Below are 26808 nucleotides of genomic sequence, written 5' to 3' on the forward strand. Positions count from 1 at the left end.
AAAAATGCTATGTGTTGCTAACTTAAAATGGTTGCTTGGGATTTGAGGTTTGGGCTAGTGGAATACTTTGAACGTCCAGTTCTTCTGGAGATACTAACAGCCGTGGTGCTGCTAATTTGGACATCTAGAGTCTGTACCCAAGGGTATTTTGTTGCTTGTTGCCTTTGTGGGATTCTCCAACTAAGGAACTCCTGACTATTCCCTTGAAAATGAGTAGTATAGATTAAGCCTGTATATGGTCTGGAAATAATGTGGGAAAACCCAATGGATTGTGGGTTGTATTGGTAGAGCTGTTAGAAAGTAGTATGTGTCTTTGGATCAAACTCTCATCCAGCTGGGCGCATATAGACTCCAGAAACATTCAGAATGTCAAAGATCATGGTAAATTACCTCATAGTACTAGCTAAGTGTTGGATATGCTCAGTGATAAGTTACTGGATGGACTCCTCTTCTAGGGAGTTGTGAAAGGTTTGTTGATCACTCATCATTGTTGGAAATGGAATCCAGTTGAAATATGGACCCTTACAGAATCGTTACTATTGAGTATCTGAGGTCTACCATATTAAATTAAGAAAATGGACACAGCACAATATAATGGGTCCAGTTTTACAACCACTTCAGAAATCAATTGGATTTTCTCGTTTACCGATTTGTTGTTTCCAACCAGAACCACTAGGGAGGCGCTATGGAGCTTGGCAGAGTTGGTAGCTGGCTCTTTTCTCTTGGAATGTCTGTTATAAGGGACATGCCTTTAGCCAGTTCTCTCACAATGGCTATTAAAAATAAGACACTTTTTCATTTTTCTGAAATTACCCCCATTGAGTGGTGGGCTTGCCTGCCTATGTAGGTGACAGGGGTGGGGGGTAATCCAATGCACACTAGTCTTGATTTCCATTCCTTCAAAATGGCTTGCTGCACCACCACTTCCTGTCCAGGGAGGAAGTAATTTTAGCCAAAGGACAGAAATATGCCAGCCCTCTACAACAAAAGAACCCAATAATCTCTCTTTCTGGCTTAGAAAGGGTGTCTGAACCAGATGGAGTTAAGTTGCCCCCTCCACAGACAGGGGTTGTTTGAAGATGCCATGGGTGGGGGGCACGCTCCCTTTAGGTGGAGGCTCCTTCTCCCTGTTTTTTGGGTGGAAATGAAGGGGTGGGTCTATGGTACATCACCTGAGTTGTGGGGTAAATGTAGAGAGTGTCAATCAAAGGCAGAGCTCAGAGCTGGGAAGAAAGCTCTAGATGGCGGCTGTGCCTTGGAGAGCGCGCTGAGCCTCCCTGCTTTTTTCTCCCCTCCTCCACCACTTTTGCGCAACTTTACCCAACTTTTGGGCAGCCTCGAGGGGCTCCTGCGGCCCCTGGCCTCTCGTGGGGACTGGTGTGAGGGAGAGCGAGCGTTTTTCGGGCAGAAAAGCAGCTTTGGGGGGCTCTTTCCCCTCGCTTCGTTGGAAAGAAGCAGCCGTGGAGGCAGCCCGGGTCGTTGTTTTTCCCAGCTTGGAAGCCATGGCGTACCTCCATTTTTGTGCGCTCTCCTAATGAGCTTTTCCTCCGGATCTTTTTCTCTTGCTTTAATTATCGCCTCTGGCGATTAAACCACCGCGGATCATTTGGGATTAAACTCTTATTTATTACATTTTTTAAAAAGAAATACTTTTTTTCACCCCGGTCCCCTTTTTTTTGGGAAACATTTTGAAGCTGATGTTTCCCTTCTACCCGAAACTAATATCGGGTTGGACCTGGCCCCGGTGCCCAGATCAGGTAGGTGGGCGATTATTAACCATCGTTTTTTAGGATTTTTGTGCTTTCGCTGAAAACTTTGATTTTTTTTCTTTTGCGGATCTACCGATCCTGAATGACGCAATAAAATACCGAGAATATTTGCTTCCAGGGTTACTTCAGGAAAGTTTGCAGGATGCTCCCCGGGGCTGTGTACTCTTTTAAAAAAAAATTTGGGAAAAATGTAAGATTTAATTCTTGATTTTTTTCCCGTGCTTTTGAGCCTTCTGCATTATTGTAACAAATACCATTGCAACGTCAGGACTTTTTGTTCGTCGTGAAATCCGAAGGCAGCCAGTGGGACTTTACCTTTCTTTCAACTTTTGACAGTAAATACCTGGTCACAGGACTTCAAAGCAGACTTAGACACCCATCTGCTTTTGTCTTAATATTTAAGAATTAAAAGATGATGAGAAATACGGACAAAAGCCGCGGAGAGGAGGGTTCAGTCCACAGCAATGCATCGAGGTATGATATCTCAACTTTATTTTGTTTTTTTGCTTAACCTGGTCTCACTGTTTACCTCTTGACAGCCTTGGGGTACCAGCAGTACAGAAGCAAAAATACATTTAATTCCTTTTGATTCTCTTACGAAGTGACCTTGAGATTCCTAGTATGCCACACCCTAATTTTTTATAGCAATTTCGGAAAGTTGTGTCGTGACTTAAAGGCCCCATGCCACAGATAAAAGATAATGCACCTTTCTAGTGATGCAACCCTTTATTTGTATATTAAGCTGTTCCACCTTCTGAATTTCGTGTATTTGAGGGCTTTTGTGGCTGTGAAAAATGACCTTGCCTGTTTAGCTCCTGCTGCATTGCACCATTTTACATACAAGGCATTTTTTTTCTTCGAAGAATTTCTGAAGTCTAAACTTTCAACTTGAAGGCCATACAGAAGCCTGATTGTCAGATAGTATAGTATATAAGACATTGCAGAAGTTACATGAATGAAAAAATGTTCATTTTAAAATAAAAATCGAAAAGTACCTGTCTGATTGACACCTTTAGATTGATACTTGATTTTAGCATGTAGAACTTTGATACTGTCTTAGTTATTTTAGAGTATTTTGATACAGTTTAACCAAATTTTCCCACTGATAGTGATTCTATTAAAAGAAATAATCTAGACTGGTTACTGAAACCTCTTTGAATCTTGGAGTTCACTTTGTTTAGGCTGCATGTACTTTGATATTTATATCAGTTTGGCAGAGAAGTAGAAGCCAAATGAAACCTTTATTTTGTGCCACTATTAAATTATAAATCACAAATTTAACAGTGCACCCATGCTTGATCTAAAATATTTTCTACAAAATACTGATTTTTCCCTCTCTCTGTTAAATCTTTTTTTTTTTTTTTAAGTTTTGGAAGCTAATCTGTGCTTGTTGCAGGTGAATGAATGAATGAAAACTTTTGATCTCCAGGTTTAATCCATTAAATATGAAAATAACATTCTGATTAAAAAAAAATATTGAGAAAATGTTAAGGGTTTCAGAGGAATTTCAGGATGTATCAAATTATAATTTTGCGGTGAAAGTAAATGTGTTTGAAAATATAACCATCTAAGTGTAAACTATATGTAGGGGGCACACACCGCTTATTTCCACACAAAGGAAACAAGTATCTTGTAATGCATTAAGCCCTTAATGAAAATCAGACCTCTGAAAACTATATATAAAAGTTAGACAATTGACTTGGTCAGAAAGTAGATTTTGAAATTAATCATCCACTCCACGTTACCTGATAGGAAAAATTTGTGCAATTTTTAAAAAACTTTTTGAAAAAAAATGTGATAAACTGAACAAGGAAGTTCTAAGAGAATGAGGCCCACCAGGCTAAACTTTGAAGCAAGGACTGTAAATTTGAGGTGTATCAGAATGAAGATGAGATATAATCATCCCTTTTGACTGTTTTCTTTCCCTTGGGTAAATTATTTGCATAACCTCCACATGTGTACTCTTGCTTTCAGGGTAACATCATATGTTCAACATCAACCAATATGTTAACACCTACTGTATGAAAATAAAGCTACTGACTCCTTGTCTCTTCTCCCCCACACCCCTTGCTATTTTTCATCAGAATATATTTACTGCTAGCAGTGCTCAGTCCGGTGTACTGGGAAATTAAGTGCAGTGGTTACTTTTGGAGCTTATTTTCTGAGCTTCCAGTCACCTGAATGTCGTAAAGTGTGCTTTTGTTTCCTGCTGTTGACTTTCAGAGGTGGGCCTGTGGTGAAATCACTTCTAAGAAAGCTGCATGAGGGTGTGATAGACTTCTGACTTCCTTTCTGTACCAGCTTTAGGAGGAAGCACGTAATCAGTCTCTGACATCAAGTCCTCTTGTGATTGGGAGATGTGTGTGTCTGAGGAGGGAGATGTATATAAAATGGAGAGGAATGGGACCTTGTATGATTTCTTAGGAGAAAGATGATGATACTTTCCCCAAAAAACTCAAGATTTTTTCACAATGTTTCCCACTCTTAAGGGCTCAACAGTCCAAATAGAAAGAGAAGCCCAGTCCTTCCTGGGAATTAGTTTGCAAACATGCATTTGTATATTTGAATGAAAAAGATGCCTCACCTCCTTACAGCTTCAGAAAGCAGATTCATACCTGGCTAGTGAAATGTGGTACCCTCCTGTGGATGGAGTAATATATGTGATCTTTGGTTTCACATACTTCAAGAAAGACAGAAATATCACATACTTCAAAAGTTACAGGTTTCACAACTGTAAAGATCCAAAGCTCTCGATTCTAGCTAAAATCCAACAAGTGACTGCTTCAAAGAACTGCAGCATGTGTTCTGAGAATCCACTACCATGCTGGCTTATTCCCCAACCACACTGGTCAAGCTTTGGGTTGTAATCAAAGTAGAACTAACTCTGTTTTGTGAAGTCTTTATAAAGGGATAAGCAGTAATAATGAGTCCTTAATGTAACTTCATGACTTGAAATACGCTTCTGCTTTTCAATACTTCTTTGCATTAAAGCTCTCTGAGAGGCCTACGGTGTACAATTGAAAAGGAAAATGAAACTGGTGGTGCCCCACATATAGCACATTCAGACCTGAAAAACCTGGCTCAAAACCTGACTTAATTAAAAAATGTCATATAATGTTTTACTCTGACACCTGAAGGCCCGTAGGGCAAAGAAGGCTAAGTGAACCATACCTGGCAAGAACTTGCTTAGCTTGGTGCTGCCACCACCAAGGAAGTGCCAGATGTTACAGTCGCATGCCCTACTCCAGATGTTGGGAGCAACTGCAAAAGAGCCTCCATGTACATGTATGTTTTGGGATGGAGATGGGCGGCTGCCTAGCCCTGAAGTTTTAATTTTGCAGTCCTCTTTATATGTGGCACCCAATCTAAGTAAGTTTCCTGGGACATTAATCCATTTTCATTTGCTGGAGTTTACTTTCATGTAAATGATGTTACAATCAGGCCATTGGATGGAAATTCCAGTGTAATTGGTGAAGTGCATTTAAGTCAACTGCATAAAGGATCAGGGCATACATCATCCGTGGGGTGGGGTGGGGGTAACAGGGTGGTACGCGTATAACAATCCAAAATTCAGTTCAAGGCTGGAATAATACACCTAGCCTGTTCTCTGCATTTGCAAGGTTATACTTGTTTAAATTCACCACAGCTTAAAACACTTTGTTAAAATCAAGAAACATTAGGGGTGGGGGCAGATTTAAAGCTGCATTTTTGTTAACTTAGTAAACGGGGGCTTTATTTTGGGGTGGATTCTCTTTGAATCGAGTTGGACAGTGGGAGCTGAACGATGCTGGTATCTGTTCACAGGGAATGTTGGTGGCAGCCATTTTATGAAACAGCACACATGGATTTGAGCTGGAGACAATGAACAAGGGGAAGGAGGGAGATCGCAAAAAATCAGCTGGCAGTCACACTGCATTCTCATTCCTTGCACTATGAGGTCTCAGACGTTAACCACTTTGGGGGAAGGAGGGAAAGGTGCATGAGAACCAAAAAGGCAAAGATGCCTGACGTTTTACTGCAAGTCTGGCTTGTCACAAAATGGCTGTTCCTTTGTGCCGCATAGCTGAGACACATACTGCATTGCACTGTGTGTGCTAAAAAAAAAAAACACCCACAGCAGGAAGTTGCTGATGAGGAGTTCAAAGGCCGTCTTGGGCTGGCCGTGGGATCCGGTTGGCTGTTGGCTTGCTTAGTAACAGGCAGGTCACTGCTGGAGGCTCCATGGCAAGCCGAAGCCCTGCCTTGTCCGTGACGTCAGCCGTGCAGTGCTTTCTCTGAGCTGCTCGCAGCTCTTTCCTCCCGCTCTGGCAGCTGCTGCTGCTTTCCTAGCTGGGCAGGCCAGATTAAAATGAGCACATGCAAGGTAGAGCAGTCGCTTCATGCTACTGAAAAGCAAGGCTGGAGCCTCTGGGCAATTTCACTTCCCCTGCTTATAAATATAATTTTGAAAATGCTAACGAATGCACGGCAGGTTAGCCACAGATGAGTGGCGTTGCTTCAAGTTTTCACAAAGTCATCAAAAGCTTTGGAAGTGTTAACAAAAGCCCCTTGGTGTAGACCATTACAGGGCTGTGGGGGGGGCTCCTCTTGTGTCATGTGACCCACACAATTTCTAGAATTGCAAGGAATTAACCCTTTAAGTGCCTTGGGATCCGTTTCCTCCCCCCATACTGGCATTGGCCCCAGATGCTTTGCTTTGGCGATGTTCAGCATGGTCTAATGTAGTTAAAGGGGACACCATACCACATTTGTGTGGTAGGTTACAGTTGTCTGTAACATCAAAGCAGCTACGTTAACACTCAGCAGTGACTTCCGCATACTTGATCCTACCTCTGTAAATACGGATATGATTCATATATCCTTTAAGTGGCACGTGCCTTTCTTGCTAAGAAACAAAGCCAGTTGTTAATTCAGATGAAGCACTTTGGAACGCTCCACCATCCGAGCCCAGTAGTGCCTGCCACTGAACTGGAAGGTGATTCTAATATTTGATACACTTGAGAACAAACAGTGTTTTGTATTGAGGAAAAGACTTGTATTTATTCATTCAGATGCTTGCTTTTATGTACACAAATTCCCTGTGATGAGCCCTATTGCAGAGCTGGGTTTGGAGCTCAGCCCTTTTATGTCTGGCTCTCAAAGCCTTGTAAGAACCTTTGAACTGAAATATCAGGGTTTGAGGTTTTTGATGAGCTTTTTTTTTTTTTTTTACTAATCCTAAGCTGCCCCTTCTCACTGCTTTCTCACATCCCCCAGCCAGTGCTTGGATAAGATATCTAAAACCGGGGCTGGTTTTAGATTGTGTTAGTTTGGAATAGCAAATCTACAGAACAGCAGTTAAAATTTAAGGAATCTGGAATGCGGAAGGACAGTTAAAAAAAACAACAATCTGCCTCCAGCTTTCTCGTAATCTCAAAATGAGATTCACTGATTTGCTCTCAGTTCTTTTTCTCTGCTTTTTGTCCTGAGAAGTAAGTTTTTGTTCATAGCTGATGATAGATTGAGCCAAGAGTTGACTCTGATTTCCTAAAGAGAGAAATTGCTTTAAATCCTAGCCAGTGTCCCCTACATCATTCAGTGTAAGGCCAGTCATTTTTTTCCATCAGTACAACAACATGAATGATTAGACTATATAACCACAAGTTTGCTTAAGTTTTAAGTCTCGTAAATACGGAGAGTCACGAAAGCCAGTAACAAAAGCAACCAAAACGTGATGTGCTAACGAAACAAAGACTTATCAACCACTTACAAACCACTTATACTGTTATTGCCAGAAGCAGATAGTTATTCAGCGTTTCTCAGTACACACAGTCTTCACATAGACCTATACATAAAGTTCACAGGTTTAGACGTTGAGTACAGGTCTAAGTAGTGCAGGTTGAGTAGACCATCTTAACGGGCTGACCGGTTCGTTTAGAGGGTCCCGTTTCCAAATCCTTTAGGAGCAACAACTGACTTTAGTGGGAGCATATTTGAGTGGAAGTTGATGAATTTTGGAATCAATGTCAGTTGGAAAACCATCTTTGATAAAGATTTGAAAACGGGACCCTCTAAACGAACCGGTCAGCCTGTTAGATGGTCTACTCTGAGTGCACTACCTGGAGCTGTACTCAACGTCTAAACCTGTGTACTTTTTTGAACCTTGCATAATAATTTGCAGGGCTTTTTTTCAGGGAGAACACGGGGGAACGGAGTTCCAGCACCTCTTGAAAATACTCAGCAATAGGGCTTGAAAATAATATGATTTCAAAGAATCCCGTGTGTTTCTTCCTCATTTCCCTCTTGAGAGTTCCGCCACTCCTTTTCCCAGAACCCCGCCCCCCTGATAATTTGTAATTGTGTCTATACTGCAGGAATATTAATTGTTCACGGGCTATATCGTCATGATTATGCACTAGCACTTTATGTATAGATCTATGTGACGACTGTGTGTACTGAGAAATGCTGAATAACTATCTGCTTCTGGCAATAACGGTGTAAGTGGTTGATAAGTCTATTCGTTAGCACGTCACGTTTCGTTGCTTTTGTTACTAATTTTTAAGTCTCAGCAGAAAACGCCTGTTAGATTACGCCCTTTTCACATGTTTCCAGCTTTTATAACGGCCATCTGTCTTGTCTTTATCACAAAAATGGTGGTTTTAAAATCTGAAAACTACCATTTATGGAACCATCAGTAACCAAGATTATCCAGTCCTTGGAAATTTTACATCTGGAATAGCGAGGGGGGAAACCAGAGCCGTTGTACCTCATGCTAGAATTTGTGGTACTGTTCTGGATGTGAAAATGCAAACGTGAGGTGAAGTTAACTTTCAAAGCCGCACACCAGTGTGGTGGTGTGGTTAGCATGTTGGGCCCAGGTTTGTTACACCCCTGCTCTGCCATGGAAGTTCGCTGGGTGTCCTTGAGCTAGACACACAATCTTGGCCTAACCTACCTCACTGGGCTGTTGTGAAGATAACAAGGAAGAGAAGAGAATGATGTAAGCCACTTTGGATTCTCATGGGAAGAAAGGCAGGGTGTAAATGAAATAAACAGGAAAGCCAGATGCATTTTGAGCTTGGTAGTTGGCATAACAAGATGGGGCTTTGAACCCTGCTGTAAACTGTCTTTTTGTTTACTCTTGCCTCCCCTCCTCCTATTAGAAACTGCTGGTCTGGCAGGCCTTCTCTAAGCTTCTCCTCCTCCTACAGACTGGCAAACATCCATCAAATGTCCCTGTTTTAAAGCAAAGCGTCTCCTTCACCCTGTTTTTTTTTTTGCATTTTGCAGATAAGAATTAGTGTGATGTGGCAGTGAGAGTGTTGGACAAGAAGGAGGGAGTCCTTGGTCAAATCCCTGCTTGCTATGAACTGTACAGGGTGAATTTTGGCTGGTGGTTTTTTCTCAGTCCAGCCTCCCTTGCAGAGCTGCTTGCAGGGGTGGACTGGGAAGCAAAAAGGGGCATCGCCCCCCAACGGAGGGGGTAAGGAGCAAAACCCAGCCCTTTTTGTGGTGGCTGCTTGCCTGCCCCGCATGGGATCCAGACAGCCAGCTCACTCAAAGCGGGGGCTGCTCAGCTCCTCTGTACAAGGCGAGGGCACCTTGTTTGGGGCCAGGGTGGCCCTGGCAGAAAGAAGCAGCCCCCACTCCCAGGGCAACAGGACTTCTCAGGTGGCTGTAATGGCCAAGCCACCTCTAGAAGGGAGAGATTATAGGCTCAGTCTTTATTCTTGGAAATCCCACTTAAAATAGAATTGCCAACGCTTGGTTGGGAAATTCCTAGAGATTTGGGGGTGGAACCTAGGCAAGATGGGGTCTAGGAAGAGAAGGAACTTCAGTGGTGTTTAATATCAGAGTTCACCCTCCAAAACAGCCATTTGCTCCAGGGAAACGGATCCTTTTATTCTGGGGATTGTAATTAGGTAATTGAAATTGGCTGTTGGCATAACAGGATGGGGCTTTGAACCCTGCTGTAAACTGTCCTTTAGTTTACTCTTGCCTCACCTCCCATTAGAAACTGCTGGTCTGGCAGGCCTTTCTCTAAGCTTATCCTCCTCCTACCGACTGGCAAACATCCTTCAAAAGTCCCTGTTTCTTCTATACCATGACTATTTTCTAGAATGATACTATGCAGAAGACCTGTATTCTACATAATGCTAGAAAAAGTAGGGAAGTGTGCACTTCAAAATTCATGTAATTATGAATTGTAATGATGGATTTCCAGGCTTCTTGTAATTATGGATTTCCAGGCTTCACCTGGAGGTTGGCAACCCTATGCCCAAGCCTCGCCCCGAGGCAAATTAGTTAAATGCATATGGAGGGAACAAGAGACTGCAGTTACTCTGATGAAGCAAAGGAACTCTGTACTTGCTCAGAGGTATTGGTTTTTCCTTTCAGGCCTGAGCCCTGCTGTTAAAACCAAATGCTTGGGCTAAACACTGGTTGAGTCTTGGCACAAATGAAGCAATTACTTTCAAAGAGGCTGTCGAAATTAACGCCCCTCCCCGCGAAGGAGTTCTGTGATAGAGGCATCATAACTTGAGCCTGCTTCATTGGATGCATGAAGCGAATCAGTAGTTATAGTTGCATACAGGGATGTGTTTTGGGGTGGGGTGGGGGAAGATGGTAGATGCAAAACGCACAGTTTACAACGGACTCAAAAGTCTGCAAGGCAAATGATGAAACAAATTAGAAACTTTCTCCCCTGTAGCACATCTTCCAAGTGCTTGGGATGAAGACCCTTTCTGCAAAGAGGATTAGCTTCATAAACACGTGGGGTAGATAGCCTAAGTACCTTCTCAGTTAAACTTCCTTGTATCTTCCCTTGGCAATGGCCCTTTGTGCCGTCATTCAAAATCAGCATTTCCTGATTTTTCGGAGGGCTGTGGTACTCTTCAATCCTCCCCCACCGCTTACTTCCAAATTATGTAAGATTTGCCTGCCCTCAGAGAAGATTGCCCTGCTCCGCTGCTTCATAAGTGGTAGGTCGGTGTCTTCTGGGTCTAAAGGAGGTGTGCAGAGCATCTAGAAGGTAATCTTTTTAGAAGGAGAGTCGCTTGTCCAGCCCCCTTTGGAGCTGATTCAAAGGAAACGACTCTGAGAATACACAGCAGGGCAGCTTGACCAAAAAACGGTTAGAACAACACACCACTGTGAAGAGTGTGGCGTATTTCGGAAATGTACTCAAAGATCAGATCTGCATGAAGGCATGCTTTCCGCTCCGCATGCCCCCCCTTTCCTCCCACCCCCTTTCCTCGAGTCAAGAAACTCCTGTTAATAGCCACTGTGTACATTTAAAGGGGAAACCCCTTTTGCTTTCTGAAGGGGCTTTCCAGAAATATTTGCATGACTGTTCACAGTTCCTTTGCCTCATTTTGGTCAGAGGTTTGCTAGCTTTGAGAGGCTGCCATGTTTCCTGATTTTGCGGTAAGAGAAAGAGCTTCTTTTAGGCCTGTATTTTGTAGCCTCATTAAAAAAAAAACCTTTGTTTTTCTTGCTTGCAGAGGTATTAATTCACAAGCCTTTTCAAAGGTTGACTCTTCGTCTCTTTTTCAAATAGCCTATTACGATACCTGATGATGTGTTTTCAAGTCTAACACAAACTGTCTTTTCTTGTTTGGCTTGCTGGTTGCCAGAAAGAAACCTTGTCTGGCCCTTCAGCATCACCTCAGTCAGCAGAAAACCATCAATAAAAGTGATAAATATCACCTACATCAAGTATCTGTGAAAAGCACTGAAGTCATGGGGAATTACAGTTGGTAGGGTATCCCTCCCTCCCTCAACGGTGCAAGCTCATCCTTGGACCCACTGTTTTCACAGCCCCTCCACATCTTGCCTTAGCCACCGCCTGGCCTTTCCAAAGGTCCAGACCAATATTTATTGTGAATATCAGGAACTGGTGAGGAAAATAAAATGGTTCTGAGCGTGTGCAGAGGGCATTGCCCTCTTATTCTCAAGCACACACAGGTCCCCCACGTGGCAACGAACAGTTTCTAGCTCAAAACGGTTTATTATTTAGGTTAGAAAACGTAGAATCCCTTTTATTTTTAAAAATCAAGGCGTGGCTCTTTAGCCTTTTACTGTGCTTTTCTCATAATTTCATTCTTTCTGCCTCCCTTTTTGAACGGTTATAGGTTGCCTTTATTTGTAGACAGGGTTGCCGAACTAGGCAGAAACTGGTTCAGTAAAAGCGCACGTTTTGTTTGCTAAAGGTCTTAGGTTCAATCCCCAGGTTCAATCCCCACCATTTCCAGTTAAAAAGAATCTGGTTGTAGATGATGTGAAGGACCTCCACCCACGATTCTGTGGCCTGTCAGAGTAGACCACACTGACCTTGATAGACTGGGTCCAACTCAGCATGAGTCCACTTCATATGGTCATACCAAGGTTGCTAGTTTAGTGTAGTGGTTAAGAGCGCGGGACTAAAATCTGGAGAACCGGGTTTGATTCCCCACTCCTCCACTTGAAGCCAGGTGGGTGACCTTGGGTCAGTCACAGCTTCTCAGAGCTCTCTCAGCCCCACCCACCTCACAGGGTGTTCGTTGTTATAGGGATAATAATATACTCTGTAGACCGCTCTGAGTGGGCATTAAGTTGTCCTGAAGGGCAGTATATAAATTGATTATTATCATGATTATTAATTATTACTACTACTACTACTACTACTACTACTACTACTACTACTACTTTAAAGGGGGGAGGCGGGGGCTCTGTTCCTTCTCTTACATGCATTCAGGGCTTCTAGTGACGTCACTTTTGGTTCAAACAAGAAATGACAGGGTCACAGCAGACCCAGTTGTTGAGGAATCTGCCCATTGTTTTATGCACTGTCCAGCTTTGGCACACCTCCCCCAGCCCACCCTGCAGGCCAGGTGAACGGTATTGGGGGGCAGCAGCTAGAGTAGGGGGTCTACCCACAACAGGGGTCTGGCAACCCTAATTCAAATCTTGTGTGGTGCTGGCCAACTATACCAACTCTTCCTGTTAGAAGTATGGTGTACCTTCTGTCACAGTTAGGGTTGCCAGCTCCTGCTTTGGAAATTCCTGGAGATTTGGAGGATAGAGCTTGAAGAGGTCAGGATTTGGGAAGGGGAGGTACTTCAGTGAGGTATAATGCCATAAAGTCCATCCTCCAAAGCAGCTGTTTTCTCCAGGGGAACTGATCTCTGTGGGCTGGAGATCAGTTGCAATTCCAGGAGATCTCCTACCGTCACCTGGAGGCTGGCAACCGTAGACAGTGGCAGGGAGAATGTGGTCATGTTGAAATTATGCATTTATTAAAAGCCCAGGCACTCCCTGTTCTGTGCGCATCTCATTGCCACATTTCCAGGATTTATTTATTCATTTATACCCTGCCTTTCTCCCCAAAGGGGACCTGAAGCAGCTTACTTCACTTTCCTCTCCATTTTTCCTTTCACAACAACTCTGTGAGGTGGTTTAGGCAGAGAGTATGTGACTGGCCCAAGGCTCACCCGGCAAGCTTCTATGGCAGAGTGGAGATTCAGACCTTTGTCTCTCCCAGGGCTAACGCCCTGCACCACGCTGGCTTGTTAGCAGCTAGTTAGGAACACTTAACAGAGTAAAAACTAGACCTTCAAGAGACCCGCCAATAGGATTTACTCAATTTCATGGAGAGACAAGTGGGATGCTTGCATTGATTTAATTGAGCTCCTTTTAAATCCTTCAGAAGTTTCAGGGCGCGGGGATAATTTGCTGTGCAGGGCACGTATGTAGGTCGACAGGCAGTCATCGGATGTCGTGCTGTACGTGGTTTCCTGAAACCCCTCTGGAATGTGATGAAGGACGACAGAATTTGAGTAGCCATCTTTTTTTAAAAGCTGTCCCCCCCCCCCCCCCCCCGTTTGATGGATTTACAATCTACTTTCAGCTATTTTTCTCTGGAAGCCCTTTTTCAAGTAGCTCTTAGTGTTACTCTGCTTCAGTTATTTCCTAAGAAAGCAACATCAGATGGTCGTAAGATGGTGGAGCCTTGAGAGCAGAGGATTATTTTAAAATGGCTCCTGGAAATCCGGCTTGGTGCGTCTGGAACTGTTGCTTTTCCAGATGAGTGTTTCGCTGCTGCCCTCTGCCAGCTTCCCGAGGAAATGTCTTCTATTACCCCCCTTTTTTCTTTGTCGCTTCAATTAAAGAACGTGTCTTTTAAACAATTCGTTAAAAACCGTGTACTTGATTCCGGTTTAATATGATACATACAGACTGTTGCCAGCCTCCAGGTAGTGGCTGGAGATCTCCCGGAATTACAACTGGTCTCCAGGCCACAGAGATCAGTTCACCTGGAGAAAATGGCTACTTTGGGGGGTGGACTCTGTGGAATTATGCCAGGCCAAGGTCCTTTTCTTCCCCAAACCCCACTTTCTCCAGGTTTCACCCCCCAGATCTCCAGGAATTTCCCAACTTTGAGCTGGCAACCCTAATTCAGACGTTTGTGCCAGATACCCACCATGCTGGTTTAAAGTGAAATTTGAATATTGCAAATAAATTATCTTGAGAAAATGGGCACTTCTTACCCTTTTATGAACTTATGGAATGTGCCTTTACTTCACAGGGAGAGAAATGTGGGAAAAACATCTTAGTACTCTAATTATAAATATCAGAGGAGATATTTAGCATCTGTGTCATGGGTACCACTGATTCGCTTTGTAGGTACTATCAGACCTTTCCTCTGTTTGACGTTATTGGATGGAGCAGTGCGCCGAGAGCCATTGTGGTGTAGCGGTTAGTGTCAGACTACGATCTGGGAAAATGAGGTTGAAATTCCTACTCTCATGGAAAAGGGTAGACTTTGGTTAAGTCACACACACTCAGCTAACCCACCTTCACAGGGTTGTTGTAGGGATACAAATTTAGGAGAATTAGGTAAGCCATCATGGATTCCCATTGGAAGAGTCAGGTGGGGTGTAAATAAAAAAGTTTATAGGACAAAGGAGAAGGGGGAGATAAAATCAGAAAAAGACCTCTGGAAAGGTGAATCACCTTTGAATGTTGATCTCTTAACCAGCACCTGACTCCCAAAACATGTCATAGCTGCAGGTCATGACCGTTGTTGTTTAAAAACAAGCTTATAGAAACGGTATCATTTTCTGAAACAATAAACATTAAAATATTTAAGAAACTTACATTGGACCTTGTGAGGTCGTGTAAAGGCTTTATTCAGTTTTAGTTAAACACATATTTTTATGTGTTTAATTAAACACAAGTTAGTATGTACTTTTGGGGAGAAGTATCTAAGTGGAAGTTTTGATTTTACCTTTGACTCCTCCCCCAGCCTTTAATGATTTTAATAATATTTGCTAATTGAAATGAATCTGCCCTGGAGGTGAATTTCCCTCCTGCCTCAGTGATCCCAGGGGGTGAGTGAGGGTTGTGTTTTGTTCACTTTTAGCTGTGCCTTGGATTCTGTAATTTACTCAATAGAGGAAGTTGCTCAGAACCGAGCCCACCCCAGGCTCCATGATCCCATTCTAGGGTTGCCACCTTCCAGGGCCTGGAGATCTCTTGAAATTCACAATTGATCTCCAGGCTACAGATGTCAGTTCCCCTGGAGAAAATGGTTCTTTCGGAGAGAGGAGCGTATGGCATCACGTCCCCACTGAAGTCCTTCCCTTCCCCAAACTCCACCCTTCCCAGCCTCTATCCCTGAATTTTCAGGAAACTCTCAAGTTGGAGTTGGCAACTTCAACAGATGTTGCCATCAAAGTACGAGGTGTTACAGGCCCAAATGAGGGTTGCCAGCTCCATGTTGGGAAATTCCTGGAGATCGGGGGGTGGGGGGTGAAACCTGGAGAAACTGAGGTTTGGGGAGCGAAAGGACCTTGGCATGGCATAATTCCATAGAGTCCACCCCCCAAAGTAGCCATTTTCTCCAGGTGAACTGATCTCTGTGGCCTGGAGACCAGTTGTAATTCCGGGAGATCTCCAGCCACTACCTGGAGGCTGGCAACCCTAGTCCAAATAGATAAATCTCTGCCCCAAGGAGCCTTCTGGGGCCTTCTTCCTTTCCTCTCATGGCCCCATGACCCTACATTAATATTGACTTTTCTCTCTTCTGCTCGCCAGTAAGGCTTATCATGATGCTAGGCCTGAGGCTGGCAAGTGGAGCAGCATGTAGGCCTCTGTGAGGCCTTTCCCTCACACACAGGCTTTCCTGCCACTTCTCCTTCTAGGCCCATATTTCCCAGTAGGTTGTTAACTCTGGGTTGGGAAATTTCTGGAGATTTGGGAGTGGAGTCTTGGGCGGGCAGTGTTCAGAGAGAGGAGGGACCTCAGTGGGGTACCATGCTATAGAATCCACCCCCCAAAGTAGCCATTTTCTCCAGAGGAACTGATCTCTGTGGTCTAGAGATCAGTTGTAATTCTGGGAAATTTCTAGGCCCTCACTTGCAGGTTGACAACCTGATTTCCCAGGCATTTGCCAAACCTCAGGATTGGACCCAGGAAAACGGAAAGGAAAATGAGAGCTGTTGCAGAGGCAGAGCCTTGCGGGAGAGCACATGTAAGGCCCTGCACAGACAGGGGAGGCTGTTCACTCCCTGAAGCTGGGCTGCAGTGAGGCCGCTTTTGATGGGACTCTGTCCTAAAGGAGTGGGGTTCAGGAGGTAAAATATTTATTTATGTCAATTATACCCTGCCTGGGGACCCAAAACAGCTTACATCATCCCCCCTCTCCTCCATTTATCCTTGCAACAACCATGTGAGGTAGGTTAGGCTGTGTGTATATAATTGGCCCAAGGTCACCCAATGAGCTTCCACGCTAGGGCAGGGATTCGAACCTGGGTTTCCCAAATCGTAGCCCAACACCCTAACCACTATGCCACTCTGGCTTTCATAGTGGTAGAAACCCAGTCAGGTAGTCATGGTTAGGGAACTTTATTGTTTTCTAACCTCCTTTCCCTGGAATTGTTGCCCCATGGTAGTCTGCACAACCGTTTTCTTACATCATCTCTTGTTACAGTGTTTAAAAATGAGTATGTTTAAAATCCCTCTGCTTTGGTCCTTTGCAGTGCCCTTGCCGAAAGGGGTATGGGGGTCTGCAAACCCTCCTTAGTTAAGCCCTTGAATCAAAGTGGTGGCAGCCCATCAAAAGCATTACCAGTTCCCCAGCTGAAGGGGGGCATGTGTGGGGGCCGTAGGGCTTCTTAGAAGGGTCATCTGTCCACACCAAACTCTGCACAGCCTTGCTCTTTGCCATGAGCAGGATGTAAAAACATTTAATAGTTAAATGATTATGATTCCTTTATAGATTGCTATAGATGTTTAAAAGTCAACTAAGGTCTGGAAAGCTAGCAAAGGGTTACTGTGCATTCCAGGATTGTCTGCCTAAGAATGACGAGGCTCGTTAACATGGGGTTTTTTTCTTAACCAAAATTACTAGCAGAGTGGATAATATGATAGGTAGGTAACATTTGCGGTATCCTGCCAAAGGCCATTTCAATCAGTCACATAGAGCATAGAACGTAAATCAAAAGGAATATTGTTAACATAGCCAGATCTGATGGTGCTTATCAAGGAAGAAATCTTTTTAGATGGATAATGTGTTTGTGGGCTAGATAGGTTGTGAGCTGGTTAATCTTTAAATGATAAAGTGTTTGAATGCTTGCATCACAATTCACACCCTTGCTCTCCCTGTTTAGTCCATTGTCAAGTTGTGTCACTTCTCCCTTTAGGCTAATTCAAAAAGGGAGCTCTTTTACCCCTTGGCGAAAACCTTTGTGCCACCTCTCTTTTGGTCTTTTAAGTCTCTCATCTGAACTTATTTCTCTCTTCTGTGAAGCCGTTGGCACCCCTCTGATCCCTAACCGTAAGGACATGTGTTTATGCAGAATATTTCTATGCTTCCTCTTTAGAAACCTGCTTGAGGCCGCTCACAAAGTCCAAACAGTACATGAAAATCATAAAAACAGTCAAAAAGTTAATGGTGTTGTGTGTGTTCTTCTCCCATCTCCCTTGCTCCCCTTGCCTGCCTCCCTTATGTTAAATTTTAGATTGTGAACTCCTCCCTCGGTGATGTGCTCTGAGTGTCAGCGTGTGTGTAAAGTGCCGCCAAGTCACAACTGACTTAACGGCATCCCCAGCCAGGGTCTTTCAAGGCAAGTCAGAAGCAGAGGTGATTTGCCATTGTTTTCCTCAGGAGGTGGTGGGCTCTTCTTCTTTGGAGGTATTTAAGTAGAGGCAAGATGGCCATCTGACAGTAAGGCTGATTCTCTGTAAACCTAGGCAGATCATGAGAGGGAGGGCAGGAAGGGTTACATCAGTGCTTAGTTTTCGTGGCTCCTTCTTACATGCCCAGGGCAATACAGATTGGCACTTTGGGGCCAGGAAGCAATTTTCCCCAGGCCAGTTGACTAGGGATCCTGGCAATGTTTTGCCATCTTCTGGGCGTGGCGACGGGTGGGGTATGTGGGGGGACGGTTAGTTGTGAATTTCCTGCACTGTGCAAGGGGTTGGACTAGATGACCCTTCCACCCTTTGATTCTGTGATTCCTCTGCACAATTTTCCTTGATGGTCGCCCATTCAAGTATTGACCCTGCTTAGCTTCCAAGATCTGATGAGGTCGGGCTATATCATGTTGTCTTCCCTTCCCTGAACATCAGTAGTGCCATGTAAATAAACAGAAATATCATTTAAGGTTAGTACATGCAAGCCTGCATGCAGAAGGGAATCAAAATAGTGACTGGTACCATTTTAGTTTTATTTATACACTGTGACCGTAATTGCTGAGGCTGTCTGCCACCCCTCAGACCCTGATAGTAACAGACTGCTTCTGAATTTATCTTTTAGTCACTCAGCATCTGAGGAGGCCTCAGGATCCGACTCAGCGAGCCAGTCTGACAGCGAGCAGGCCAGTGATCATGGGAGCGAATCCAACAGCACCTCAGAGACCTCCGAAAGCCAATCTGAATCGGAGAGTGAGTCCACGGGCTCAAAATCTCAGCAGACACCTCCTGAAGCAAAAGAGAAGCCGGCTTCTAAGAAAGAAAGGATAGCGGACGTCAAAAAGGTACGTTGGTATCTTGTCATTTTTTGAATTGGAGGCTGGCGATTTGGTCTGCTAATGGAGGCACCCACAAGCATACATGTGAAGCTACCTCATCCTGTGTCAGACCATTCTATCAAGGCCAGTTTGGTTTGCTTTCACTGGTAGCCGCTCTCCAAATTTTCCTGTGGAGGTCTTTCCCATTTCATGCTACCTGATCCTTTTCTCTAGAGATGCCAGGGACTGAATTTAGGACTTTCTGCATGCAAAGTAGATGTCCTCTCCTTACAGATCCATGACTCCCTCTCATATATGCTGTGTTACCAAGCAATCCTACTATATAAAAGGCAAACCGTATTGGTGACGATTCACTTTTTATCCTCGCGCTGGAGCACTCTAGCTTTGAGGCCACTGCAAAGCTTGTGCTTGCCGCCGGGAGGGGGTGTGCCGAATCGATGGCCTAAGCACTCCTCCCCTTGCCTCCCCTCAGTGCCCTCCCACTTTGGCCTCGAGGCCACTGTGAAGCGCCCGCGTACCACCAGGAGGAGTGCTCAGGCTGTTGATTCGCCAGGCCCCCTTGCAGCAGCAAGCGGGCACTTTGTGGTGGCTCCCAGGCCAGAGTGGGAGGGCGCTGAGGGGAAAAAGAGCAGAATACAAATTAATCTTCGCGCAGGCACATTGCCAGGAGGGGGCCTGCCGAATCGATGGCCTAAACACTCCTCCCTGCGCCTCGCCTGAGGGTCGCTGAGGAGAAGGCGGAAGCCCTGGCAACGCTGGACGCCTGTCCACACTTGCCTGGAAGGGGTCCCTACTGAATCATGTGAAGCTTATTCTCCTAAAGAAGCCTGGCTGCAATCCTGAAGGCAGTTTCCTCGGAGTAAGCTCTACTGATTGTTATGTTTTATGAAAGATTAAAAAAAATGACCAACAACATTTTTTTAGAGCCCACAACGGGCTTCGTTCCTAGTTTAAACATAAGTTCCCTTCTACCAGGTCAGGATCTTGGTCCATTAAGGTCAGTCTTGTTTTCTCTGACGGGCTGAAGCTCTCCATGTTTGCATGTAGGAATGTGGGAGCAGATCTTTTTCTTCTGTTGAAATGAACAAGAAAGACCTTGCTTGGAGAGGAAGCTTTCTGGATGTGAGGGCACTCAGTGAACGTACACTTAGTGAGAATTGTGCTAACCGTACTGGATTTTGACTTAGGGAGGCCTGGGTTCGAATACTTGCTTTGTTCTGAAGTTACACGGGGCCACTCAGGTAGGCCTGTATCCTACTTCAGCAAATTCTGAAGTTTTCCTCCAGTCTAAGGCACCTTCCTACAGTGCGACTTTTCCTCTCAGAAAAGCCTACAAGTTGGAGGGAAGAGGTGGGGGAAAGCTTTGGACTATGCCTAATGGAGTGGTAGGATGGAGGCATAACCCAGCTTTTGCAAGGATGGAAATGTGTGTGTGTGGAGGGGATCATGTGGCAGCCTCTAAGATCTTTGGATGAAGGGTGGATTAAAAATACGATTCTGGCTTGTTTTTGCAGATGTGGGAAGAATATCCCGACGTTTATGGGGTGAGGAGGTCAAACCGGAGCAGACAGGAGCCCTCACGTTTTAATATTAAAGAAGAGGTAAGGGGGGAGACTATGGTGAAGAAATTGGGGGACTCCCAAGTGCCTCTGTGTTTGGTGTTGTCTTTTATATGTAAAAACAAAGGTGCTCTGGGGTTTTTCCATTTTGCTGGAGGAGAGGCACCATTTCTACAATCTCACCAAAATATATTGGGGGGAGGGCGTTGCTGGCCTTTCATCGACTGGAAGAGGGCGCTGCATAGGCCTAACCCTAATCTGAAGCTGTTTTGGCAAAGTACAGTGGGGAAAAAAACCAGAAAATAGTGGCCAGAAGTGCACCATTCTGGGATCCAGAAAGACAGCACGGCAGGGTGCATTTTTCTGCATGCTAAAATGATGGGTGTACGTGTGTGTGTGACATTTAGTTCTGTGAAACCATTTTTTTCCTTTTGCATTTTTAGATGGCTAGTAGTTCTTTCCGTTTCAGTGCATGAGGTTAATTCAATGTTGGGTTCTTCATCTCTCGGCTGAGACATTTCCCTCCTTCCTTTTCATCAAACCCTTATTAAAAGAAATGTGGTAACGGAGCTTGTTCTTTTTTGTTGTTGTTGTTGCTGTATTCATTAGTGGCTTGCTTTGTTGGGGAGGGGGTGTTACTCATTTTTTAATTTATTTTTCCACCCCCGGTGCTCCCTCCCCTCTTGAATCTGATCTCAAAAGGAGGGTAAGCTGTGTTTGTTTGTTTTTTCTCCCCCTCCGTTTTTTACAGATGGACAAAATGAGACTCAGGAAAGGTCAAACTGAGAATGTCCAAGTTGGAAATATAAAGGTAGGCACCTAAATTTATATTCAAGCACCTTGAAATATAAGCGGCACCCAGTCCTCTGAAAGTGGGTCCATTTATGCTTGGGTGCCTATATATGGATTTAGGTGCCTAGCATCAGGCACCCGTATTTGAACGTTTTTGCCTTAGAGGTTCTTGTTACTAAATTTTGGAGAAATGCACCCATTTCGGAGCTGAAGTCGCCCTCTTTTCTCAGTTTCGCATTTGCTGGCAGCGTGACTCAGTCAAAGAACTCCTCCTAAAATAGTGATTCTCGTGTCCATTTGCTTCTTCCCCAAATAATCTGTTCCATAAAACAAAGAGCGAATCTGGGATTTCCTTCACCTCATTGGAACAAAACCCAGAAACAACTGCTTTCATAGTAGGGGGATGTTTGGGTTACAACTTCCCAACAGTTTGCGATTAGCCCCAGTACTCCATGGCAGTCATTTTTTGATTGACCCAAGCTCTTTTGTGGTGGTACTCATTCCTTGATCTCAAAATTCTAAAAGTACCCACATGTTCAACGAGAGTGCGGACCCCATGCTAAACTTCTGCAGAACCAGTGGCCAGTGTCTAAGATCCATATGTTGTTGGTGATCGGGCAGCTAAGCATTGACAGACACTCTTTCATCCACCTCAGTAAACTGACATCCTATTTCCACATCCTTTCCCCAGCACTTTATGCTTATTTATTTACTTCATGTTTCTCTCCATTGGGGACCCAAAGCAGCTTGCATCATTATTCTCTCTTCCATTTTATCCTCACAAGAACCCTGTAGTGTTGGTTAGGCTGTGATTGTGTGACAGGCCCAAGGCCACCCTGCAAGATTCCATGGCAGAGTGGGAGTTTGAACCTGAATCTCCCGACATCCAAATCACCAAGCCACCTTGGCCGTTATCTGCTGTGCTGGCTACTGCCTCTCCATTCATATCGACAGTGATGTAACTTTTGAATCTCATCTACTGGTCAGATTTGGACCAGGTTTGTTTTCTCTGCCCATAAGAGAGAGTTACGGCAATGAGCTAGAAAAATGGGAATCCTCGGGGTGCCACAGCAGCACTTGGCAGGAGAGAATCAGCTCAGCCCATTCGTCAGCAGCAGGGGAGGAGACAGGCATCCCCTCCTGGGACCATCAGCTGGGTCCAAGCCAGAAGCTTGGCTTGGTCCGGCCACCAGCATCAGAAGTGCAGGAGGGAATGGGTGTACCTTGTGTGGTTATTCTGTGTGGGAAGCTGGGGATCTCTTGGACATTTCTCAGCATCCTTTCCAAACTAGAATCTGTTGGATGGGTCTGGGAGAAGCTGTGACTGTTGGTGACACCAGAAGAGCTTGGATGGATCAGTCTCAAGGTCGATTTCCAGCAGTTTGTTTCCCACAGTAGACAATCAGATGCCTTTAGAAAAAAACAGAGAAGTAGTATAAATGAAAGTGGTGTTATACGGCTCCACATCTGTGTAGATGTGTCAGGGCAACACCAGAGCAACTCCCCCAAAGGGCAGCATGACTTGCTCACGGAATTCTTCCTAGACTTTGTTTCAAACAGTAAAATACGCAGATTAAGGGGCTTGGAACGGAAGCAGGGTTTCTATGGATGGAAGGATATTTCCGTCTATAGACTGTGACTTTTTTGTCTCCCCAATCCTGCTGCATGCCTCCCCCTGAATGCTGCTGCTGGTTGACAGGAACACCTGGGAACCATATGAGGGGGTGTCAGAGGTCTGTAACGGGAATGGGGGAATTGGTGAAAATCGCACAGCCCTTCATCTGCAGAAATTCTCCATCCTTCTGAGGTTGGTAAAAAGAGTACCCAGTTTCCTGGGGGTAAGTGTCTGCCAAGAAGACATCGTGATGTGACGTCCCCCCATGGGTCAGTAATGACTCGGTGGTTGCACGTGGGACTACCTTTACCTTTACCTTTAAGGAAGTAGGTGTAAAATTTTATTGAATATGTGAAACTGCCTGCCTTCTACTGAGTTGGGTCACTGGCCCATTTAACTTGATATCATCTGCTCTGACTGGCGATGGTTCTCCAGGGGGTCAGGCAGCAGGAGTCTTTTCTGCTACTGCTGAGGTCCTTTTAATGGGACAAGGCCAGCAATTGAACCCAGAAGCTTCTGTGAGTCCCCCTTTTTGATTCATTCCTGCACATGCCTGCTTTTGGCTGTGTTTCTCTTCAATTTTATGCTTGACCATAGATGTGAATTGTTTTTTTTAATAACCAATAGAATTCTGAAGAAGTGACCTGTGACTCACTAAAGCTCCTACCCCACCACAAATTGTGTTAGTCTCACAGGTGCTACTGGACTCTTGCTCTTTTCTACTGCAATAGAATTCTGTGACTTAGAGTCTCATTATATGAGGCGGGTGGGCATATGTTCGTCAGGTATAGGGAGATGCAATGTTAGCCGGGAAGGGTAGTTTAAAAAAAAAAAGAGCCAGCAGAGATCGCTCCTCATAGGATTTGTCCATTTCAACTTCGCCTCCCAGAAGGCTCTGTCAGTTTCACCTCTGCAGCCTAAAACTGTGTGGGATCACAACCAGAGTGCAGTGAGGAATGGTTGTGCTTTCCAGAGTCGGGCTTGGACCTGAAGAGGTTATAATGGGCTGAAGTTTCCCTTTGGGCATTTCACACAGCTCCAGTGTATAGCAAAGCCTTTGCCCTGGTGCAGACTCTGTCTTTTTAAACTAACCTTCCCACCTAACATTGCCTCTCCTGACAAGTGTCCTTCACGTGTCAGATGTATTGTGTAGAGAGACTCACAGAGGCATATTTTTGGTGGAGGCAAATGTTTTGCCTTAACCTAGCAATTTTTTAAAAAACCACTTGCTTTGCTACGTTTTTCTTTTTAAACCAAGTTCTTAAAAATGTAGGTGGTTCTGCCCACATCAGAACAGTAGAACGGTCCCTGAGGGCTGAGCTAGACGATGCGGTGGACCTGGGCATGTCCTGCTCTTTTGTAGCAGTGAGTTGGGAACTCTTCCTCTCTCCCTCTGTCGGGTGATGGAGCCAGAGGCAGGCTGGGAATTTCGTCCGGCTCCACTTGCCAAAGAGGCAGTGTGCTATGTAGTGCTTAAGAGACTAGGATGTTGGAGACCTGGGTTCAAATATCCACCCTGCTATAAAACTTTACTAGGTCACCATGTAATGGTCAGGACCATTGGTCGAGGTAGGACTTGTGCTTTCTCTGTATGCCATTTTTCCAACTAAAATGGCATTGGGGGAGTGTTATTCTTAAATTTTTAACTTCCCTTAACTTCTTATGCCATTTTGGGTCAGAAAAACGGCAAGAGGAGAGTAGCAGCTTTCCTCTCTCCGCTTAATCCTCACAACAACCTTGCAAAGGTAGGATAGGCTGATAATAATAGTATAATAATAACATTCGATTTATATACTGCCCTTCAGGACAACTTAATGCCCACTCAGAGCGGTTTACAAAGTATATCATTATTATCCCCACAACAATAAACACTCTGTGAGGTGGGCGGGGCTGAGAGAGCTCCTAGAAGCTGTGACTGACCCAAGGTCACCCAGCTGGCTTCAAGCGGAGGAGTGGGGAATCAAACCCGGCTCTCCAGATTAGAGTCCCGCGCTCTTAACCACTACACCAAACTGGTTAAGAGATTGTGAGGGGTCCTTCATCACTTGGTGGGCTTCCGTGGTCGAGCGAGGGATTTGAACCCAGTCAGTCCGATGCCTTGACCCTCTACATCATGCCAGCCCTGGTGGGAGCTCACTGCTTCAAAAGGCATCCCCAGGCCATTTTGGGGGACTCCTGTATCATCTGATCTGGCCTTGTGTATAAATGGATGGAAAACGTGGGTGGCAAATGGCAGAGGGAGGATTTTGAGCTCCCTTTAAAAACGCACCAGGTTTTAAACCAGAACTCTTTGAGTATACAACTGTGCCAGCTACCTAGACCATTTTTATCTGGCCCTTCCTCCCAGGGGGCGGGGTTGTTCTGCCCTCCTCCATTTTAGCTTCCTCCCGGCGGCCTGTGAAGCAGGTTAGGCTGGGAAATGAGGACTCGCCCAAGGTCACTCAGCAAGCTTTTATGTCAGATTGGGATTTTTAACCCACATCTCCTACATCTGAGCCTGCCATTACCCGCTACGTCACACTGGCTGCTTGGCAGTTAATGGCCTGACAAAACTCCATGACAAAGGCCCTCCCCTGGAGAGCTAGGAAGGCTAGAGAGAAGCTTGGCAAGTTTGCATCCTCGGAGTGGTCCAGGAGGCCCAAATGGCCCTGGAAAAGGGCCCCTTCCCCGAGCCTGTCCCTGGCCCTGTCACTTGTTGGAGGGAGGCAGAGTTCCCAGCTGCCTACCTCCCACAAAGCAACAGCTTTGTGTGCAGCTGCCCATGTGAGACAAATGTAACCCCACGCAGGGCTGGTGTGGTTCTGTTAGGAGGGGACTTTTCCCAGCGGCCTTAATGCCCACGCTTCACTACCATCTTCCTCCTGTCTCTGCTCCTTCCAGAGAGGTGCCGACGTGCACTTCGGAATGGGCAAGGGAAACTGGGCAGATGGGCCAAGATGGGCTGTGTGACCCATGTCGCGTTTGCCCAGCTGCTGAGCATTTCGCACCCCAGGAGGTCCAGCAGACAGCACAGGAATTGCGAGATGAAAGCTGTGGCCGAATGTGTTCAAAGGTGCGGCACGTTTTGCCAGCCCAGCGCTGAGGCTTCATGCAGAGTGGTGGCCGCGGGTGGGACACTACGGCTGCTCTTTCGGGGAGGGGGCGTCACCCCTGAAGATAACAACCTTGTGTGTGCAGTGTGTTGTGCGTGTGCATGTTTATGCAGCTGCCTACGGGTGTGGTGAACCAGGATAGTTTGTGCAGAGGGTGGATTCTGCCAAAACATCTTTATGCTAGAAATTGGGAACTTCTTCATGTGTGCAGTGAAAAGCATGCTATAATATATAAAGGGAAAGAGAAGGATGCATCGGGCAACACCTGAGAACTCCCCCTACTTCCCATTCACCTAGATATTCCTTCCGACCCGGTTTTCATTTGACATTTTCTGACCGTGTCTAGATTCTTGCATTTGCTTTCGCTCTTCTTCGTGATGCTGTCCATTCTTTATCAGCCTCCTCCTTTTTCCTACAGCCCCAAGTAGCAGCGACTTCTGCTTATCACCTATGTCCTGAACTATACTAGCCGTTCTCTCCCTTGAGAGAGGGGAAAAAAGCTTCATTTCAGCAGGGCCTGCAGAGGAGGATCTCTGATGGATTATGCCTGGTCTTCCCCTATGTGTGTGTGTGTCGGTTTTTTACCCACTTTTCTCTCTCTGTCAAAGAAAGGAAACGTGCAGATGGCTGCTCTCCTGCCCGAATCCAGAGACCCATAACTCTGTGTTTGCTGAGCTAGTAGGAAGTAGTGCAAAGGGTTGGTGTTTGGGTGTCTCTTGCCAAAGAGCAATCTGCAGCGTTGCCCCTGTGTGGCAAAGAAGGGGGGGCGGCACACCAAGGCAAAATGAAGAAAAAAAGGCAAATGGTCTGCTAAAGTGTGAGTGTGTACACAGGACTGATGCGAAAAGGAATTTGGGAGATCCCGTTGATGAAGCTGTTGCAAAAAGCTTTGTGGTTATACAGTTACTAAAAACTCTTCCCTCTGCACTGTTTGCCTTTTCCCCTTCGAACTGCTTTGGAGACCCAGGGGAGTGTCGAAAATGATTTGTC

The 26808-nt window shown here is 45.2% G+C and overlaps 1 protein-coding gene across 5 annotated transcripts in view; it reads left to right on the top strand.

Annotated features, from left to right (window-relative positions):
* The first annotated feature begins 1233 nt into the window (after positions 1–1233).
* Positions 1234–26808, top strand: part of CHD2 (chromodomain helicase DNA binding protein 2) — a 78514-nt gene continuing 52939 nt past the window's right edge. For 3 of the 5 annotated variants that reach the window (XM_055002113.1, XM_055002117.1, XM_055002116.1), the window contains exons 1-3: positions 1234–2243; positions 18547–18766; positions 20275–20361. In XM_055002113.1, the coding sequence (XP_054858088.1) occupies positions 2182–2243; positions 18547–18766; positions 20275–20361 (369 nt within the window). In that variant the 5' untranslated portion in view covers positions 1234–2181. The remainder of the gene's footprint in view (positions 2244–18546; positions 18767–20274; positions 20362–26808) is intronic. The other 2 variants (XM_055002114.1, XM_055002115.1) reach the window with 2 other exon arrangements.

The sequence above is a fragment of the Eublepharis macularius genome, chromosome 18, assembly GCF_028583425.1.
Source record: "Eublepharis macularius isolate TG4126 chromosome 18, MPM_Emac_v1.0, whole genome shotgun sequence".
NCBI classification, from domain to species: domain Eukaryota; kingdom Metazoa; phylum Chordata; class Lepidosauria; order Squamata; family Eublepharidae; genus Eublepharis; species Eublepharis macularius.